This window comes from Zeugodacus cucurbitae, chromosome 6 (genome assembly GCF_028554725.1).
Source record: "Zeugodacus cucurbitae isolate PBARC_wt_2022May chromosome 6, idZeuCucr1.2, whole genome shotgun sequence".
Classification (NCBI taxonomy): Eukaryota; Metazoa; Arthropoda; class Insecta; order Diptera; family Tephritidae; genus Zeugodacus; species Zeugodacus cucurbitae.
The window spans coordinates 13,500,281-13,521,476 of record NC_071671.1 but is presented as its reverse complement, the minus strand read 5'-3'; the positions used below and the strand labels follow the sequence as shown (position 1 = coordinate 13,521,476).

Genomic DNA, 21,196 nt, shown 5'->3' with positions numbered 1-21,196 from the left:
TTTTGAGAGCAAACTTCGATGGACAAATAATTTCCCGGTTTTGGCCGGTCGATTGGCCACCAAGATCGTGTGTGATATCACGTTAGACTTTTTCCTGTGAGGATATGTAAAGTCTAAAGTCTATACGGACAATCCCGTTTCAGGTCTTGGAGCAAAACATCACGCTTGTCATTCGCCAGTTACCAGTCGAAATGAAAATTAGCCACTGATGGCCACATGTTCGGGACCTTGGAATGGATAGAGAGACATAAGGTCGCTGCTTATCTCTCTACATCTACTAAATTCTTCTTACAAAATTATGTTCAGTGGGAGCCCGAAAATCATACTGCTGCTTAAATCTAAAGCGTGGACATCAGTCATATTAAACAAGTAAGGAAGGGCTAAGTTCGGCTGTGACCGAACATTTTATACTCTCGCAATTTATTTATTTAATATTATATAATAGACAATTTGACCCACATATTCGTCAAATATATGGTATAAAGTCCATTGAAAGTTGGAAACCCTGATATTAGGTTAGAAGCACCGCAGTCGTCATGTTCGATATATGGGGCTTGAAAACCTATGGTCCGATTTCGGCGATTTTTAGAAAGGGGCTGCCACACTCTAAATGCAGTATTTATGCAAAGTTCTGTTCCGATATCTTCGACTTCAAAGTTCTAGTATATAGGAAGTAGGCGAAATAGGTGTGAAGCGTTTTGGCCTATTTTCATAAAATTTCATTGAGATGCAAGGAAAATATTACAAACCATTTCATTGATATTGGTCGAGTAGTTTCGGAGACCCATAAGTGGGCGGAGCCACACCTTTTAACTATTTTGTATACCAATTTGGGTGGAGCCCTTCTTTATAAAGAAATTTAAGCTTCCTGGTGTTTCCCTTACTGAATTAAAGTATTTTTAGTCGTTTTCAACATAACCTTTGTATGGGATTATATGGGTTATAATCCGATAACATCCATTTTTGGACTATATAAGAAAATGCCTGAAAAAAACGACTCCTGAGAATTTCGTTGATACAGCTTTAGTAGTTTACGAGATATGTACAAAAAACTTAGTAAGGGGCGGGGTCATGCCCACTTACCCAAAAAAATTGCATTCAAATGTGCCCCTCCCTAATGCGAACCTATGTTCCAAATTTTATTTTCATAACTTTATTTATGGCTTAGTTATGGCACGTTATGTGCTTTCGGTTTTCGCCATTTTGTGAGCGTGGTAGTGGTCCGATTTTGCTTTGCGAAAGCAACCTTCCTATGGTGCCAAGAAACAAGTGTTCCAAGTTTCATCAAGATATCTTAATTTTTACTCAAGTTACAGCTTGCACAGACGGACGGATGGACAGACATACATCCGGATTTGAACACCACTTTTCACCATGATCACTTTGGTATATATAACCCTATATCTAACTCATTTAGTTTTGGGTGTTACAAACAACCGTTATGTGAACAAAACTATAATACTCTCTTTAGCAACTTTGTTGCGAGAGTATAAAAAATGCAGAAATTAAGAATACAGTATGAAATCCACCAAGAAAAACACACAGTTTCAGGTAAACTTAAAAAATGCAAAGCACATTATAGAGTTACATATTTATTATTATTATTATTAACAATATTATTAATTTACATTACTTTTAACGTTTAAATATCTACAATAGCATTTATGCCATGAAGTGCATATGTATGTGTGTGAACAAAAACATGTATGTATGTATGTATGTATTTACATAAGCACAAGTATCATACTAACTTATTTTAAACTCTTTTCGCTTTAAAAATCCAAGTTTCTTTTTAGTTTAATAATAAATACTTTCCTTTTTTTCGAGACGCACTATCTCTGGCCAAACAATAGTTTAAACAAGTGTAGATATATGTATGTATGTGTTCGTATTCAACGATACACCAGACGTATGGCTGCACTCGTTTATTTATGTATGTATGTATATACAGTAATGTAAGTAGTAACTGTTTATATTAAAATATATTTTCAAATATTTAATTAAAAATTTAAAAACGATTGTAGAAGGTGGTGTTGGTGGTGGTGGTAAAGGTGATTGTGGCAATTAAGGGCGAATACACAGCATAGTTATTTACATACACTTGAATCCACCTAAAATGTGCCGGAATTTTCAAGCTTGAAATGCGGCAACTGCCCGTGCTCTTCCATGCCGGGTAGAATGTAGGTGTGTATGCTTTCCTCGTGCGTGGACAATGAGGCGCTGCTCTGTGACACATGAGACACCGCAGCATGCTCATCCTCCTCTTCGACGCCCATGCCGAATTTCAAATTCATGTTATCATGTGTATTGGATGCCAATAGCGGCGAGAGTGCATTGGAAGCGTCCATTTCCGTTTGTACAATGCTAACGGCCGCCACCTCCGCTGCTGCTGTGGCTGCTGCCGTTTCGGCTGCCAAATCGTTGGTGTATTCGTCTGGACGTTGAGCGGCCAATTCAAGATCCGAACGCCGCAGCATGCGTCCATTCGAGAGTGACACTGTGAAGTCATGCGGATTGGTGTGACCAACACTTTGACGATAGATTTCAGCGATTTCCTCCTCGGTTAGATCGCATTTATGTATGCGGCGCGTATGTTTCCGTAAACTGCGAAAAATTAAAAATAACTGATTAGTGAAAAGCTGTCTGTGTTTTGGTGTGAGCGGCATTTGTGTGTATTTTTGAGTTTAGTGTAGAAATCTTTATGCCGTATTTTTTTATTATTTTTTTAATTTAAATTTCAGTTAAATTTATTTAAAGATTTAAATATTTTCAAATTACCAAATAAACTAAATAAATATAATTAAAAAACAAAAGAAAAATTAAATATTTAAAAATAATAAAAAAAAATAATAAAAAAAAAATATTTAAAAATAGAAAAAATATAAAAAAAAATCAAATAAATAAAAATAATACAGCAAAATGAATAAAAATGTTATGAATGAAAAAATAAATAAATAAAGAAAGAAATAATAAAATGCAAAAACATAATTGTAGAAATACAGTTGAACTTCCATAACTCGACTTTCTATAATTTGAAGTTCTCCATAACTCGAAATCTTGAATTGACAATAGAAGTCAAATTTCATACAAATTACCTTCAATAACTCGAAGTCTCTCTCTACTTCGAAGTTCTTTTGTGGATTATGGTGAAGTTCAACTGTATCTAATAAAATACAGTAAAAGCTCCTTATTCGCGCTTCCTTTATTCGCGGATTAAAAAAATGAGACCCCATTTCTATTCGCGACTAAAAAATTTTTTATTCGCGGATCTAATAAGCACATACATAATAATAAAATTATTCCAATAGGTATCCAACCCAATATTCTTGTCAAATGGACTAATAAAAAAGTAAAATAGATCTTATTACAAGAAAATGTTAAATATTTCACTATTTTCGCAATATTTTTGAACTTTTGGTAATATTTCCATATAGAAGGGGCTCACATGGAACTGAACACAAGCTATTGAACCTATTGAAGAAGAAGATTCAACAAGCACTGGAAACGTGACATTCAATTTGAAAAATCTTAATGAAGGTTTAAGACATATCCCTATAATCCCATTTAAATTACCATCCCGTATTCACGGTTTCTCTATTCGCGGCATATTTATGGAACATATACCCCGCGAATAAAGAGCTTTTACTGTTTGTTGAGTTACACTAGTGGCGAGATAAATGTTACCAGAATGGCATTAAAAATGTCTTCATTTTGGAAGCAACTAAATTAGAGACGTTAAAGATTTGTCTATAAATGACAGCTCTTTAAACGCTATATATTATTGAAAGGCTACCAATGAGACGCAGTTCTCGCGACAGTCGGGTCTACGTAACCGAAATGCATTCGGATTTCTAACGGGCCATGAACTATCAACACGACATCATTACTTCGAATTATTTTAGAAATGTTACAACAACAAATATTATTTCCTTTAGCGATTAAGATTATTATACTAAACGACCCAGTCCTCTTATTGAGGAAAAAAGTGTATAGTAGTACACTGAAACTTCAATATAGATAAATATAATTATACTTAGAGGAAGGTAGAGACTGGTTTAAGGTTGTAATTTCATTTTGATACTCAAAGGATTCCAGATATATAATTTTGAAACCCATCTCCGTACAGGATCAGATTTTGATACGGTCGTTAACTGTCAACTCCATAGCAATCTCGTAAATTATTTTGGGAATGTTTTCATATAGTTCTAAATGTGGTTTCTGTAGTTCAAAAATAGCACTATACGGCTAAATTGAATTTATTTCGTGGTATTAGACCAGACTAATTTTTGCTGAGAGATTGAGACATAATGAGACAACGCTGTATAAAATATTTCGCTCAAACTTATATGATGAAAGGTCAAAGTTTGTTCTTCGAAAAAAATCGAGAAATACCGGACTCATTATAACAGTTTTTTTATGTTACCATTGAATTATAAAGAAGTTTTAGATTATATCCATATTTTGAAATTTTTGGTAACTCTAAACGGTAATTAATAATAGTTATTTTAAAAAAGTATTTTTTCGAACTTCGAAACCAAAAATTTCGAAATTTATTAATTATTTCGAAAATCGGATAATTTAATTTTTTTTACTTATATCTCAATATCCCGGAAAAAATTAGTTTGATCCAATACCCAACCGAGTGTTATAAAAAAATCGAATAATTTGACTAATATTAAAAAATTAATAAAATATAAATTCGATTTTTTTCTGTTATGTCATTTCTGTTTATACATTTTGTTTTATATTAAAAAATTAAAAAAAAAAATAAATCGAACATTTATCTGCCCACCAGTGTTACATATTTACACACAACTACAATTATGCATATAATAAACACTAAAAGTAGTAAAAACGAATATAAATAATGTAAAAATAAATGAAATACTCACGACTCGCGTTTCTTGAACGATTCCCTACAGTACTTGCAGCGGTACGGTTCATTGCCGTCATGTATCCACGAGTGTATCTTCAATTGCGCTTGCGTCGTAAATGTGCGGCCGCAACTCTCCACCGGACAGCGTGCACGCTTGCCCAAATGCACGACATCGCAATGACGCTTCAAATGATGCGGATAGCGAAACTGTTTCGGGCACATCTCACACTTGTGCGGCTTCTCACCGGTATGCGTGAGTTGGTGGAATTTCAACTCGCTACGATTGATGTACGTCTTCGGACAGTGATTGCAACGAAATTTACGCGCCGTATGTCGTTTCATGTGATGTTTGAGTAATTCACTGGACTTGTAATTGCAATGGCATATATCACATTTGAAGAGATAAAGGGAACGTTCCGAATTGATGAGACCTACACTCTCGCCCGCAGTGCGCACGGCAACGGCGGCGACGTTGCTGTTGTCAGCCGCACGTATGCATTCGTGTGCATGCAGCTCGGCTGCTGTGCGCCAACTTTGCGAACACATGCCACAGGCATATTCATCGAATAGCTCGTTGCTTGCATTCAATTGATGATACATGCTATCGTAGGCAAGTATTTGCTCAACTGCTTCGGTTGTACTGCTTTTGTTGTCACTTGTAATTGCACTGGTAATTGTTGTTGTATTGGTTGTTTTTCTTGTTGTCGATTTTTTTGTGGCTCTAGTAGTTGTAGTTGTTGATTTAGATTTATGTGCTCTAGTGGTTGCTGTTGTTGTTGCTTTGGATGTTTTGCTAGCATGTGCATCATCATCATCATTGTTGTTATTGTCCTCAATGCTATCACCACCATCAACACCAACACCAACCTCGTAATCGTTGGCATCAACGTCACCTTCGCTGTTGCTGTTGTTGTAGTTGTATTGATATGAATGCGTTTCAATGCCTCGGCCTGCATGCAGAGTACAATTGATTGTGTTGATTGGAAACGTTTGCTTCTTGCTTGGTTTTTTATTACAATTTATTATTATTCTTTGTTTGCTTGTTTTTTCTTGTTTTTTTTTTTTTTTGTATTTAATTTCTTATGTTCTTCTCTTTACTTTAATATTATTTTATAATTTGTTTTTGTGTTTAATTTAAAGTTAGTCATATTACATAGCTAGCTATCTGTACATTGCATACAAACCCACATTTATGTATTATACATATATATATATATATATGTAGGCATATGCATGGGGATGAAGACTCACTCTTCAATTAACAGTCTGTATCAGTTTCAAGTAACATTTTTAATTTCTGACTTTGGGTGATTTGATTCTTATTAATGCCCTTATATACCTTACCGCAACTTGAATTTGTCGTTGTTGATGTTGTTGTCACTGCTATGGAGGGTGTGGTTAATGCTGCAACTGTTGTTGTTGTTGTCGTTTTTGACGTTGCATTGCCGCTGTCTTTTATTGTTATATATGATTGTTGTTGTTGTAATTGATTTCGCATTGTATTATTTGGCATACGCTGTTGTTGTATTATAGTCGCCACCGAGTGACTGCGTTCCAAATGTCGTATAAGACGCGCTCTCGTCGCATATGAACGTATGCAGCGTGGACACTCGAACGGCAACTCTGTATAGGAAGTGAATCGGCATGTAGTATATATAACGGCACATAATGAAGGTGAGTACAGTGAAAGAGTGTGTTGAAAACTGATTGTGTTCGAGAAAATTTACTTTTTTCTGGGTATTGGACCAAACTAATGTTTTCCAGCAAATTGAGTCTTAAGTAAAATAATTGTATTCTTCGATTTTCGAATTTAGCCTGCAAAATCGAAATATTTGGATTCGAAGTTCGAAAAAAAATCGAAATTAGCCTTCAAAATCGAAAGATTGGAATTCAGAGTTTGAAATATTGGAATTCGAAGTTCGAAATACTAGGATTCGAAGTTCGAAAAAAGTTTTTTCTTTTTAATTATCAATAATTATAGTATTTGATTACTAAAAAATCCAAAATATGGATATAACCCAAATTTTCTCTTAATTCAATGGTCTATAAAACTGTTCGGTCTAGCTTATATGAAAGATGCTATGATTGGTCCAATATTTTTCGATATAAAAAACTTTTATTTTTTCGAAGATCTAACTTTGACCCTTCATATTATTTATCTGTTATAGTACAAGCTTGAGCGAGAAAATTTATACACTATTAAATTAAGTGGAAAATGTGTATTGCATACATATTTTGCATTCTTTAGTAACTATATCCTATGATTAGTAATAACTTAAGCAAAAAATACTTTTTTCGAACCTCGAAGTCAAATATTTCAATTTCGAGGCTAACTTCTACCGAAAAAATAGTTTGACCCAACACCCAGCCGAGTATTGTACAGTGTAATAAAGAAATTTAGATTTTAAATTATCAGCTTCAAGTACTTACTTTGCAAGATGTAGTTCTCTGTAAAGAAAATAATGTTCGATTAATAAAATGTTAAATAGAAAGTACAGTAAATTGTTTTCTATTTACAGTGGCTGTCAAAAGTAACTTGCATTAAGCGGCATGATTGAGAAATTAATAAAATTTTTATATATTTTTCTAAATTATTACGCTATTCCATTTGTTCAGTATTTTTATGTTAAATAACCGTGAATAATGATAATTTTTAAGAAATTTGCGCACTGACATTGAAAAAAAAATTAATTTCGAAAAAACATTAATAAAAAAAAAAAATAAAATTAAAATATTTTCAGTTTCGTAATAATTTTGTGACTAATAAATACTGTGCATTTGTCGCAATCTTCCAACTAACGAAAACTCTAGTGAGAAATTTTCTTAATAATCAGTTAAAAAGATATAATTTAATTGTATTTTCTATTTAATGGTAACAAGCAATTGTCGCAATGGCTTGAAATTATTATACAGAAAGAGGGAATATTACTGTTCTTATTGTGGCGACCTAAAGTATTCATCAAATATTGATCATCTAGATTAGTAAAGCAGTACCAGAATTATTAATGTATGTATGTATACTTTTGCGAGGCACTGTGAACCGATTACAAAAATATTAATAAGAAAATATCTTAATAAAAAAAATATTAATAAAACAAATATTGAAAAAAAATATTAAAAAAATAATAATAAAAAAAAAAAATTAATCAAAAAACTTTAATAAAAAAATATTAATAAAAAATATTAATAAAAAAATTATTTAAAAAAAAATATTAATAAAAAAAATATTTGAATAAAATATTAATAAAAAAAATATTTGAAATAACTATTATTAAAAAATATTTAAACAAAATTTTAATAATAACAAATATTTAAAAAAAAAAATTATAAAAAAGCTCTAATTAAATAAAATAATGTTTAAAAAAAATTTTAATAATAATAATAATAATAATAATAAAAAATATAAGAAAAAAAAATTTATAAAAAAGCTCTATTCAAAAATACACTATTTTTCAAACTATTTCTCGCCGCATTACAAATAAAAATGTTAACAAAATGTGTTTTATTCATGTAATATCTCTTACCATCAGCAAGGCCGTGTATGGTGTTCAAATGCATTTGCATTACTTGCAGATCCACCGATTCGTAAGGGCATTTCGCGCACATTAAAGTCACCGCTATAAAACGTATTAAAAATTATTAATTAAAGTTATAACATTTTTATAAAAGTATATTATAAAATTTTTATAAAAGTAATTTAAAAATTAATATTTCAATAGAAACAAGATACTCATAAAATGTAAATATGAAAATTTTCACGTAATTCATAAAAAAAATAACCTAACCTACCTTTCTGTTCAATAAGATTCAAATGTTCAATCGGCGTATGATCGACAACAACTAAAAGAAAAATTTGGTTTCATGAACATATTATATTATTTCAAAATTCCAAAATTTTACCTTTATCACCCTTAGCCTGAATCATATCCCGCGTTGGAATTCGTTTATGCACCGCGCGATAGTGACGAATCAGAGCACGCTTTGTGTTGTACAAATTAGTGCACATTTCACAGCGATAAGGAGCCAAACCTAACCGGTTTAAAAAATTAAATTAATATTGAAAAATTTCGAAATTAAAAAAATTCAATCAATATTGAAAAATTTCGAAATTAAAAATATTCAATCAATATTGAAAAATTTCGAAATTTAAAATTTTCAATTAATATTGAAAAAGTACTTAAAAATACATGTTTGCTTGTATACACGTATATTTAAATAAATGCAACCGCACAAATCGAAACCTACCACGATGCACGAACATGTGATTTTCGAATTGATATTGACTTAAGTATTTCTTATTGCAGTGCACACAATATGGCTGATAAGTGCTGCTGTTCGTCGATGCGTCACCGGCAGCCACACCGCTCTCATCAAGTTGTTGCTGTTGTTGTTGTTCCTGCAGCATATCGTCGAAATCGTCATCACTTGTTAGCAGCAAATCTTGCAAGTCTGCGCCGTCATCCTCCTCATTCTCTTCGTCCTCATTTTCATCTTCTTCGAAATCTTCGAAGAGCGCATCGTTAAAAACAAAATCCAATTCGCTGTTATCGATGGTTGTGTCCGTCTCAACCACTTGCGGTATGGCATCCGAAGGTATTTGCGGACAAGCATAGCCGCCCATCACATTTACTGCTTGCTGCTGCATGCCATGCACATCGCTCGCATTGCCCGTCGCATCCATTGGCACTGTGGTGGTGGAAATTGTCGTCGCTACCGGTATATCCATTATGATGTCGGGTGCTGGTTGATTCATTTGCAAATTAATCTGCATTGAAGCGGCTTGTGCCTCCGCTACGGCTGCATCGACAATTGCTTGTGCCTCCAACACACTCGCATCCACATTGCTATTGTAATTGTTGTGACTGAGGTTGGTGTTGAGCATGCTGTTTACGCTGTTGCTATCATGTTGTGGCATATGATATTGAAATGTGTTGTGTTTTAGTAAACTTGTGCCCGGCCCAGAGATATCCAAACCGCCACCAACTGTTGCATCTATGTTATTGCTCTCTTCCAGACCGTGCTGTCTATAGTGATCTTTGAGCTTCTCGCGCCAATAAAATGTTTTTGAACACTTTTTGCAATTCAAACCTTTGGGATAGTCGGGACGTAATGATTTGCCACTTTTTTTTGATGATTCAGGCTGTGAAATCTCTGGTACCGTTAGAACAGCTGATTCATCTAAAATAGTGTTAGAAAAAAATGAGTTTTAGTTAAAAAAAAACTGAAACATATATATATATATATATATATGATGTACTACCGATTGTCGGTCGTAATTGCACTTCGGTCGCTTCTTCTTGATGCTGACTCAAATAATGCCGTCGCAAATGCGATTTTATACGCGTCTCAAAGAGACACAAATCGCAAGCGTATATATGTTTAAAATCGCCAGACTTGTCGGCCGGTCTGACTTTATTTTTCGGTTGCAACTGCTTCTGTGTGGGCTGCAGTTTGTGTTTCGTTTTGTAATGTTGCGTTAAATCAATCTTAAAGAATGTATAAAACGTGCATTGATCACAAAAGAAATGCGGTATTTCTGCAACAATAAACAGTTAATATAGTTGTGAGCGCATTTATTTATTTTATTTAGCAAATACCAACCATTATGCGATAGCATGTGAGTTTTTAATTGGTCTTGTGTCAGAAAGTTACTTGTGCAGATTTTACACTTAATACGCTTTGCGTTTAGTAATGTATTTGTAGTAATGATTGAGGGTGGCGGCAGTTCATCTTCTATATTTTGTAGCGCTGCAAAAGTATATGAATTTTAGTTTAGAATTTTAGTTGTAAAACGAAATTGCTTACTTTGCACTGTGGTCTCTGGTTCCATCGAAATAGAGGCCAAGCTGGACATGGATAGCTCATTACCGACACCTTCTTCAATTATAATATCATCAACATCCATATCCATAGTCACTGCCTGATCGGCATCGCCTGTTGGTTGTACTTGCATAATGTTATCCAATACCAAACCGTTTTCCAATGTTACACCATCATCCGCCGCATTTATGTACTCGATGACAACACCTGAATATAAGTAATAAAATGTTTAAAAATATTGTTGTTAAGTATTACTTGTGCGTGAAAACACATACCGTTGCCCATTACTTCCTCCACCGTACCATCCGCCATAACGATAAATTCATTGCCCACACTCAATTCATTTGCGGTTATATTGAATTGGTCTGTGCCGTATTGCTGCAAATCCTTTGTTATGCTGGTTCTATGCTCGTGCGTGTCAGTGGGTACATCAATAGCAGTTGCGGCTGCAGCCGCTTCCACATATGCCGCTGATGCATTACTACTGGCAGGTGTTAGAAATAGCTTCATATCTAAGTCTTCTTGTTGTTCCGTTACCGCGTATTGTGTATTAGGCATATACTCATCATTTATTTGTGTATTGTGTATTTTCTCCATTTCTTGCGAAATTGGATCTTCGCTATCGCTATGCTCTTTTTTTACAGGTTGCTTGGTTTTCGGTTTTAACTGATCCCGCGTTGGTTGCATGTTATGCGCCAACTTATAATGATCAAATAGCAAAGTACGTTTCTTGCATTCGAAACTACACAGTTCACAGCAATAAGAAATTATATCTGAAACAAACCAAATGCATTAGTAATGTTATTATAGGTTCTGTTTAATTTATATTTATAAAATTAGTTACCTAAATGCAATTTGATGTGTTCTTTTAATGTTTTCTTTGTTTCGACTTTCTCGTTGCATATTTTACACCGAAAACGCATTTTCGTCGCTTCCGTATCCTTAACAAGCAAATAACAAATTAGTACACTCTGTAGTCCATACAATATATTTGTTTAATCTTACCACACCATCTTCCAACCCCGCGCTTTTGCACCCATTTTCGCCAATAACGCCATTCTTGCGCTGTACTTTGCATTTTCTCTGCTGCTGTTCAGAATTTTCGCTCAATTTTTGTCGTAAAATTTCATGCGCTTCAAGTGCATTTTTTATGAAATTGTAGGACACTTGCAGAGATGCACTGCATTCAGTACATATATATGTTGGAAATTCTAAATTTTCACTTTCATCGTTATCAACTAAACGTGTACAGTAACGCAAACATTCCATAAAGCTCACTGGTTTTTGGTCACTATCATCATCTTCCAAGAAAAGAGGTGAGTCGAGTTTGTAAAATTCTGCATCCGAAGCAAGGCACGTTCTACAAACGAGCCTGTAATCCGTTGGCGCCGTTCTTTCCAGTGCGGTATCAGCGTCCATTATGCGGCCTCAACACCAATGGTTTAGATTGTACTACACACTTTTCCTAATTCGATTATTATTTCAACCACGCGATATAGAAACCGGTAAAATTTAGAATATCTTTCGCAAATCCAATACGATTAAAATATTGTTTTGCATAGTAAAAAAGACGCACAAATTCACAATTTTCACAACTCTTTTTTTTTCTACTTTGAGAATTCATTAACTGTCAATTGAATGAATAGAGAAGATGCGAAAAGGAAAAGAACAATATCATACAAATATGGTTGCCAACTTCAATTATTTTAGAAAATACATAAAAAAATTTATTGTATGAAAAAATATAGAATTTAAAAAAATATATATTTCCTAAATTTACAAGTAGAAATCACTAAATAAATAAGAAAAAATAAAATCAGTAGTACTGTAGCATAGTTTTGCATATATATTGGTAAGTGTGTGTGTAAAAATTAAGCCAATAAGTGTTTACTAATTTATTGTAATAGATTGACAAATATTTTGATTTGTTGGATAAATATTAATGAAATTATCAATACTTAGTTATCACTACTTCGGCACTTTTTTTAACATTAACATAACTAGAATTTCGAGACGGTCAACAGCTTTGTGGAGCACAACAAACTGTTTAACAAAACCATATACATACATTATGTATTTGCCCAATTCATAAAACCAAGTTCTTCATCATCCCTTGAAAGCCCTTTAACGATGTTTGATGCACACGTGGTTAGCTAAAAGGTTGTGAATAATCTGAAAGTAGCCCTCAGTAGTAAGTAGCGTTTTAGAAAACGGTGTTGAGTCAATAAACTTGGATACAATTCAAACACAAGTGTTCATTTTTACAGCCAACCCTGTAGGAAATCGATACATATAATTTACATCAGTATAATTATATGCACGTCATATGTATTTCTATAAAAAATATTTTAATACAAGCAAATTAATATATATTTATATTTCCGATACAAAAACTAAATAAAAAAATAATATTAATATCAATATTAAAATTTCGTGCAAGTTGTTGTTTTTTCATGCTAAATACTATTAGTATAAAATTTCATTTTCAGAGTCGCTGCTCTCTTCACCTTCACTTTCGGGTTCACCATACCAATAATTCATGAAATTAACATCGATTGCTTCAAAGCTAAAACGATACTCAGAATCGTTGAAGTCAAATGGACTACCTTCATTGGCAAGACCCGTTGGGGCATCATCGGCATGAAACAATAGTTTCAATAAGTGGCAGTTTTTTCTGTAAACCGAAGACTAAAATCAAATTTTAATATCAAATGTACTTAAGTAATACGAATTTTAAAATTATTGCATACAATACCTCTAAAATATCAGTTTTAATGCGCGTACCATAAACTAAAATAATAAGCGGTTCAGTCGTTGTAGTTCTCTTTGAATTTTGACTAGCCCCTGGCACGGTTGTCGCAGTCGCGCGCTTTGTTAGTATTTCCAATGTGCTCCAAATAAAATTATTTGTTATATATTGACACATGCGTAAATTGATACGTTTCAATTTGGTGCACTTGGTTATGAGTGGTATTAAATGTTTATCTCTAATTCGTATGGAGTAATGTAAGCTGATCTCTTCCAAATCACTCAGACTCGTGATAAGTTTTATAAGTTGTTTCGAACCGTTGTATATGTGGTCTCCCAACCATAGCGTGCGTAATTTGCGCAACCGTACAATCCTAGCCACTGTTGGAAGCATTAGGTATGTTTGGCCAGTTAATTTCAACTCAAGCAAATTATCGGCATGATGTTCGACTAGAGCGTTATAAAAACTAGTTGTAATCTATTAAAAATGAGAAAGATATATTATAAATCAAAAGAAATTTTAAAATGTAACTATTTACCGGCGAATTAGAGTGATGCACTTCCAATGACCTTAGTGTTGGTAGCTTAGCTACAGTTTCAACGAAGCACGATAGTTTTAATGTATCCAAAGTATTACACAGTTCTACTGCTCTTTCCGTAATCCTAATGCTGTCCGTAAAGCGTATATCTAAGTAGCTTAGCTGTAAATACCGACAGCACTCAGAAAGCGTGTCGTTGGTTATGCTTTCACAACCGCATAAACTCAATCGTTGTAACTTGCGAAAGTACTTTAAATGTATTCCTTGTATGCGATAATTCCCTGCTAAACCCAGTGTTTTAAGATTGCGTAATTTAAGCAATAATTGCAAATCATTATCTGTTATATTACACTTGTACAATTCTAGTTCACTTATATAAGTTAGTTGTAATGATACAAGGAAAATAGTATATTTCCAAGGCAGCCATTCTATAATATGAACGCTTTTTATGCGTAAATCGCATTCTTGCATCAAAGAACATATAATCATCCTAGAACTAAAGCTAGGGAATTGTTTCGCAATCACTAATCGTTCCATATATATAGCCGCGTTAATAAAAAATTGACGCAACTCCCATGTGGAATATTGTAGAAGTTCTTCCAGATATAAATTTCGGGGTAACCGAGGGCAGATCATATCTGTGAAGATTTTTTCTAAACGTGGATGACATAGCGATAGGCGCAACTTCTGGCGCAAGTCAAGTTGTTGGAAAATCATTTCTAAACAGTAATCGTTCAATGTAAGAAAATTTACATTGTAATTTGTATATAAATCTTCCATTAGATAAGGCTGCTCCCAACTGGGACATGCCTTTACTGAAAGACGTTGCCTGTTGATTGTGTGATATTTCTGCTTTAAAGCACTGAAAATATATAGTATAGTTAAATTAACTTTCAAAAAACAAATCAACTTGTCGCTCACGCTCCTGCGTCTGCCGCTTTCTGATAATGTATAATGCATTGCGTTGATATGGATCGTGTTTTTCCATACAATATCTCCACATTTATAATTTCGCCAAATTTAGCGAAATGTTGCTTTATTCTTACCGATTTCAGCTGTATTATGAATTGTAAGTTTATACTTATTATGTGAGAATTTCTTTCGAGAATATATTTAATAATTAAATTTTAAATAATTAATAATTAAACGCATAGTTACATTTCTAGGCAGTTTCGATATTGTTAATTTATAAACTGGTACATTGTCTTTTGTGTATACGATGGAACGACGATCGCTTTTACAATTCCGAGATGGGAAAGCTAAATGTATAAGTTTAGCATTAAAACACAAATTAATTATACTATGTAAGTATTACCTCTATTATTCTGCATTTCAAGCTAATTATACTGTCTGTCCGTTACAATAAATCAACAATTTCATTCGCAAATTTGAATTTAAAAAACGGGCATGAAATAGAAAACCAAGAAGTGGAAAAGCAATGATAAAAGTCGATAATAAAAAAATTATCGATATAAAAAAACAATTTCATTTCAAAACTATTAGAAATAAGAACAGTTCAATGTTATAAAATTGTATGGTTTTAATTAATTAATTAATTATGTTTTATTGTCAAAATTTTATATACAAAAGTGTTGACGGTTAATTAACTTTATATCGTAATAACTTTCTATATATAGTTTTTGTTATTACTACAATTTTTGTTCTAAGTTTTGTTCTATGATATTCATTTATCATGTTTGAATGCTCCTTTCATATTGGATTATTACTTGACATGATCTTCAAACTGAGTTATATTTGTGTATCACCTGTAAAATATTACTGCAGGCGAACTTGTTAAAAACCATTAAGATATTAAAAATAATTACAACTTTTTTATTTAAATTTGACAATTAATGCTAAAATAAATTGTTTATCATTTCAGAAAATTTCTAATTTATTTTTATATTTGTTGCAAAATTCCATACCGTTCAAATATATCTAAATTATCTTTAAAATAATTTTTGTGTACCAATGCATTAAAAGAGCAGCACTGTTTTTTGCTATAGATAAATGTACGCAAATTCAAAAAATTGGCCAAAGCAAACAGCTGTAACAGGTAAACAAGATACTATTGTGAACTGTTCACTTATTTAGGTATACATTTATATGTTGTTTTGAAGAAAAGAAATTTAAAGGTGAAAAAGGTGGGAAAAAGGATAATCCAGCTGCTGCTGCCACTGCCGTTAGTATTTAAGAAGTGGACTTTTAAAAATATTCCTTAATTTGTTAAATACCATAGCGTTAGAATGTCGTTTCTTGATATCTTGCAATCGCGTGAGTATTCCCGGTCGTCTCTTATGATGTCTACATTACTCTCAAATATTCCGTTTACAGAAGATGTAGACAATCAAAATTTTTATATCAAAGAAAATAATGCTTATACGGAAGATAATGTATTGGTATACAATATATTTGTATACAGTATTCCAAAGCAGGTAAGCTGCGCTAGTTAGTATAGATACATGTACGCTAAATTATTCATTAAAATACTCTCTAACTACAGTTGACAGAAGACGATGTACGCCGTTATTTCTCAAAATTTGGCAATGTGCTTGATGTAAAACTTGTGGCGGACAAAAGGCGGTCACGACGTGCAGCGCCGAAAGTGGGATTTGTGAACTTTGCTGCATCGGAAAGTGCCTGCAGGTAAAAAGAAAACTGGCTCATCAAATAATTTCACATATTTTAACTTTTACATATTTAACCTTTTAGCGCGCTGCGGAAGAATAATCATCGCTTGCAAGGCGTACGTATCGGTGTAAAGCCAGGTGATAGCTGGAATCAGCCCAATGCAGAAAAAGCATGTGGTTCAAGGGAAAACGATAACAATGTTGCAACCACTTCAAAACAAACTAAGAAACACGTACAACAAAGTACAACGAAAGACGCAATAGCGACAAATTCAACGCATATGCTCGCGTTGAATGACGATTGCTTGGAATCAATTTTCGGTTTCTTAGATTTAAAAGCACAAGTACGTTTTGCACGCGTATGTCAACGCTTTCAGGATATTTTCCAAATATACTGCAAACGCGAATTTAAAAACTTCGAACTACACAAAATGTGTAACATGACATTATGGGAGATGCGTGATTTCCTTCGCTTTGCTGGCGACAATATAACAAGCATAACAGGCAAAGTGCCGTATAAAAATCGCGAACGAATTATGGATTTTATACGCACATTTTGTGTAAAGCTGAAATGTATAAAACTGGATAATAGTAAAACGCGAAACGAATGTCTGAAGAAGCTATTGCGCGGTATTCCACAATTGCAAGAATTGACACTACGTGACTGTGCTTTAACTGACAATTCCATACAAACAATGACACATCTAAAACACTTAGAAACACTAGAACTTGCAGAAAATTATGAGCTGACAGGTATTGTAGAACGTTGCAAATAAAATTCACGTTTATAGTAAGGTAATATCTTTAACTCTACATTACAGGTAAATTTATAAGTAAATTGGTGCAACTGAAGGTGCTAAACTTTTACGGTTGTAGTAACATACAAACATTCCACTTGGTGGATATTTGCAAAACACTGCCAAACTTGAAATCACTGGACATACGGCGTTGTGAGCGGATAGCGCCAACACTTTTCGACATAATGGTGAAGCATTGCAAAGAGCTGGAAATACTTAAAATGTCCTGTCCGGAGTTCCCTTATGAGCGTGTCGCATTTTTGCCAAATCTCAAACAGTTAGAATTACTTTACTACTCTTGGTGTAGCGCATCGCAAAAACGTCTGTTAGCCGAACTGGTCACGCATAAAGCCGATCAACTGGAGGTTTTGAAAATTGTTGCCAAAAATACACTTTGCACCGAGCATATTGAGCTAATATCGCAGTTGAGACAGCTGAAAGTACTGTTTGCCTCCAACAATCCGTCGGTAAACGATGATTCGCTCGTTATGCTTTGTAAATTGCAACAGCTCGAAGAGTTAACCATCAAAGGCTGTAGCAACATAACCAATCAATCGGTAATAAAGCTGGTGAAAAGCTGCCAAAGTTTGCGTCACTTAAACATACAGTTTTGCAAAAAGATAACAATTGAATTTCTATTAGAAACCATACGCTTTTTAAAAACTACAGAGAAACGCAAAAAGCCATTGGTACTTGTAGTGTATGGCACGTTAATCGACCACTATGGCGTATCGGCGGTAGGTAAATTGCGGCGGGGAAATTAACAATATCTCATATTTGGTTATTTGTTCTCCCTACAGTGCGATGAATACAAAGAAGCTGAAGCGCAGTCTTTAATTAAAGTCATCTTCCATGCTTCAAATGTGGATCTTGGTTTGGATGATGGCGTAGATATATATGATATCTGGGATGGTGAACAATGGAATGACGATGATGACGGTCCAACCGAAGATGATGATGAAGACATTTACTTTCCTGAAAGTGATATGGACGATGATGATATCGATTTCGCTTATGACATATTTGGGCGCATATATCCACACGGTCATGGTTAGTAGTAGTAGTTTTTGGCAATTCAACTTTGATCAGTCATTTATTTTGTATTTTTTTATACAATTTACAGACATAAACGATGTTATTTGGTGACTTTGTATTTAGCAAGGACTGCAACCACTATTAATGTTTTATAATGTAAACATTCTCATTTTCTGTTTGTATACGAAATACATTTGAATTTTTCTAATTATGAAATAAGTAATGATTAATAAAAAATATTAAGAAAAATATGTAGTACATATATTATTTCACTGACTAAAACATTTTCAAACATTAAATTGACTGTGAGAGGTTTTCTAAGTAACTTGCTGGTTTATTTAAAGTGAGTTTAATGGCTCTTATGCATTCGAAAAAATAAAAAATCGAAGAAATTGTGTTTGTTAAATTTCGATTTTTTTATTTACAATCACTAAGTTGCCATCCAACAATTATATATAGCATATATGTCGCAACATCATGTTCGAAATTGTGTTTTATATTAACTTAAATGATTTTACTAATTCACACCTTGCAAGAATTTCGACAAGAAGTCAGTGGGTTTGGGTTCTTGGCTTTCCTTCCAGTAACGCATTATGTGACCTTTTTGCTTCCAAATTTCTACGGTCTCCTTCAGCTCCATTTGCCCCTGCAAAAGTAGAGATTATTTAATTAAATATTTAAAATAAAAAAGTAGTAAAATAAATTAAAATTAATTTTTATTAAAATTAAATTAATCTTATTTATTAAAAATTAAAATAAAAAATTAAAAAAAATTTGACGCTGCGGACAGGATTCGAACCTGTGCGGGTAGAACCCAATGGATTTCAAGTCCATCTCCTTAACCACTCGGACACCGCAGCTATATAAAATTAGTCAGCTAAATGCCATATAGATACTAAATGTGAAGAGAGCGCGCTCTCAAGAAACTAAGAGAACAACAAATACGTTGGTATTGCCAAAGTAGATAAAAGTTGTTGCTATTTATAGTTGAGAATTGCCATTGGCGCACTTCACATGGACAATTTAGAAAATACTTCGAATTTAAATTTATTTGGAGGAATTACAAACACAATATACAACAATATGAGAAATATTAATTAAAAAAAAAAAAAAATTTAAGCAGTTCAATTTTAAATAATATGAAAAATAATTTAAACCAAAATGTATGAGTTTTGCAAATTGGTTACTAATATTATTAACATAATTGTTAATACAATTTTTGCAATAAACTTTAAACATTACTTGTTTTTAAAAAGAGTTAAAGCAAATTGAAGTATAGCGTTATTCAATAATCAAGGTGAATCAATGGCAGTTTGGCTTATTGATTATTTTTGCTGTCTTTATATTTGGAAAGCTTGTGATTTTCAATTGTTTAGTAATATAATTAATTCAAAAAACTTATACCGCCACCACGACAATCAGGTCAACATGACCGTAACTCAACAGATTTACAACCGTCAAAGGCTTGCTTATTCGGCAGCATTTACCATAACTATATGAATAAGAATTGATGCCGCTGCATAATAACACAATTAAATTAGTCTACATATAGTACCTTTTCGGTTTAACAAAAATAATTATTTCAGCAGCGAACTTGCATTGTGTACATAAAAAAATATGATCTTTATACACACAATACACAATGATTTACGAATTTAAAACCACATACCTTTATGACCAGCATATCAATGACGCGCACATCGGACACATTACGATGCCTTTCGAATTCCTCACGCAGCTTAGTGCGGCACTGCTCCACCGACTTGGGGATGTCATAGTCCATTACTGCAAATGAAAAATATATATTTATAGTTTTGCATTGTACTGCTTAAACTGTGCAGCATTGTTATATTAACGCTTGTTGTTGTCTATGACCATGAGCATATCCTAACGAAACGCTTGGAGCACGGCCGATGACATAACAAACATTTTGACAACTTTCACGCTCTTACCAATATAGGGAATTTGCCGATACCAGGCTTTGTAGAGATTGAGTGCACGCTTGCGCGCCTCCTCACGGTCCACCGACAAGATGGGACGCACCTGTTGTACAGCTTTTCTTACAGCTTCACGGCTGGCCATCTCTCGTTTTTTGGTATTTTTCAGCAAAACACAAGTAAAATTTTGTCCAAATGTAAAGAAACAAGAGACAAATAGCAGGTTAAAATTGACAGCAAATTTGACAAACAGCTGTTGAGAAATAATGTAGTAGATGACTTTGGTGCTGCCAGATAGTGGAAAATATATTTTGAAATTTAATTGAGAAAAGTTAATTGGTGGAAGTTAAATTATGTTCAAGAAGTTTATAAACTTTAAGTTAATTCATAAATGGTAAAATACACATATTATAATATTAATTTCATTAGAAATATTTTCTTCATATTAATATATCGATTATTTTTTATTAAATTATATTTATTTGTTTATCTTAATTAACTAGTATGCTCTCGAACATGGATTAAATAAATTAGTTTAAAAAGACGCGTTAAATATGTAAAATAAATATCTAAGTTTTTATCTTGTTTTATCGCTTCAACATTAATTATCAAAATTGTGTTATCGACTTTTTACACACATATCTACTACCCTTAACAGTGGAATGTTTTGTTTTTCAATTCTTATAAGAAAGTATTTTCAAAATTGCACTAATACACTCCTGAGATTGCGAATTTCCAACAAGTACTCAACGTAAAGTAAAAGCTCAATTGTAAGCGTGTGTACAAAGCGCTGCTTAAGTGCTTTCCTTCACAA

The 21,196-nt window shown here is 33.1% G+C and overlaps 4 protein-coding genes and 1 non-coding gene across 10 annotated transcripts; 1 reads left to right on the top strand and 4 right to left on the bottom strand.

Moving 5' to 3' along the window:
* Positions 1-1,602: 1,602 nt before the first annotated feature.
* On the bottom strand, positions 1,603-12,352 carry LOC105215115 (uncharacterized). Its single transcript, XM_011188884.3, has 14 exons — positions 11,702-12,352; positions 11,541-11,637; positions 10,972-11,469; positions 10,682-10,903; positions 10,478-10,624; positions 10,137-10,412; positions 9,122-10,054; positions 8,777-8,905; positions 8,666-8,716; positions 8,401-8,493; positions 7,307-7,324; positions 6,221-6,499; positions 4,893-5,826; positions 1,603-2,604 (listed from the first exon to the last, which is right to left on the bottom strand). Exons 1-14 carry the CDS (start codon positions 12,113-12,115, stop codon positions 2,112-2,114), a joined length of 4,584 nt encoding a protein of 1,527 aa, XP_011187186.2. The 5' UTR covers positions 12,116-12,352; the 3' UTR covers positions 1,603-2,111.
* A 336-nt stretch (positions 12,353-12,688) lies between these two features.
* LOC105215116 (uncharacterized) lies at positions 12,689-15,431 on the bottom strand. Of its 2 annotated transcripts, none has more exons than XM_011188885.3 (6): positions 15,299-15,431; positions 15,142-15,242; positions 14,905-15,038; positions 13,984-14,845; positions 13,452-13,922; positions 12,689-13,384 (listed from the first exon to the last, which is right to left on the bottom strand). In XM_011188885.3, exons 1-6 carry the CDS (start codon positions 15,312-15,314, stop codon positions 13,163-13,165), a joined length of 1,806 nt encoding a protein of 601 aa, XP_011187187.1. In that variant the 5' UTR covers positions 15,315-15,431; the 3' UTR covers positions 12,689-13,162. The 2 variants fall into 2 exon arrangements, with proteins under 2 accessions (XP_011187187.1, XP_054089110.1); XM_054233135.1 differs by having other exon boundaries at positions 13,192-13,370.
* Positions 15,432-15,890: 459 nt separating this feature from the next.
* Positions 15,891-18,985, top strand: Eeed8.10_0 (Putative RNA-binding protein EEED8.10). 5 transcript variants are annotated; one of them, XM_054233134.1, is made up of 7 exons: positions 15,891-16,039; positions 16,109-16,418; positions 16,487-16,629; positions 16,696-17,366; positions 17,435-18,147; positions 18,211-18,460; positions 18,534-18,985. In XM_054233134.1, exons 2-7 carry the CDS (start codon positions 16,230-16,232, stop codon positions 18,554-18,556), a joined length of 1,989 nt encoding a protein of 662 aa, XP_054089109.1. In that variant the 5' UTR covers positions 15,891-16,039; positions 16,109-16,229; the 3' UTR covers positions 18,557-18,985. The 5 variants fall into 5 exon arrangements, 4 of the variants coding, with proteins under 4 accessions (XP_054089109.1, XP_054089108.1, XP_011187190.2 ...); XM_054233133.1 differs by having other exon boundaries at positions 16,104-16,418; XM_011188888.3 differs by lacking the exon at positions 15,891-16,039 and having other exon boundaries at positions 16,048-16,257; positions 16,318-16,418.
* Positions 18,838-20,642, bottom strand: LOC105215118 (NADH dehydrogenase [ubiquinone] 1 alpha subcomplex subunit 6). The gene is made up of 3 exons (XM_011188889.3): positions 20,398-20,642; positions 20,115-20,230; positions 18,838-19,091 (listed from the first exon to the last, which is right to left on the bottom strand). Exons 1-3 carry the CDS (start codon positions 20,525-20,527, stop codon positions 18,963-18,965), a joined length of 375 nt encoding a protein of 124 aa, XP_011187191.1. The 5' UTR covers positions 20,528-20,642; the 3' UTR covers positions 18,838-18,962.
* On the bottom strand, positions 19,224-19,305 carry Trnas-uga (transfer RNA serine (anticodon UGA)). The gene has a single exon. It is a non-coding gene; the product is annotated as a tRNA-Ser (tRNA).
* Positions 20,643-21,196: the final 554 nt, after the last annotated feature.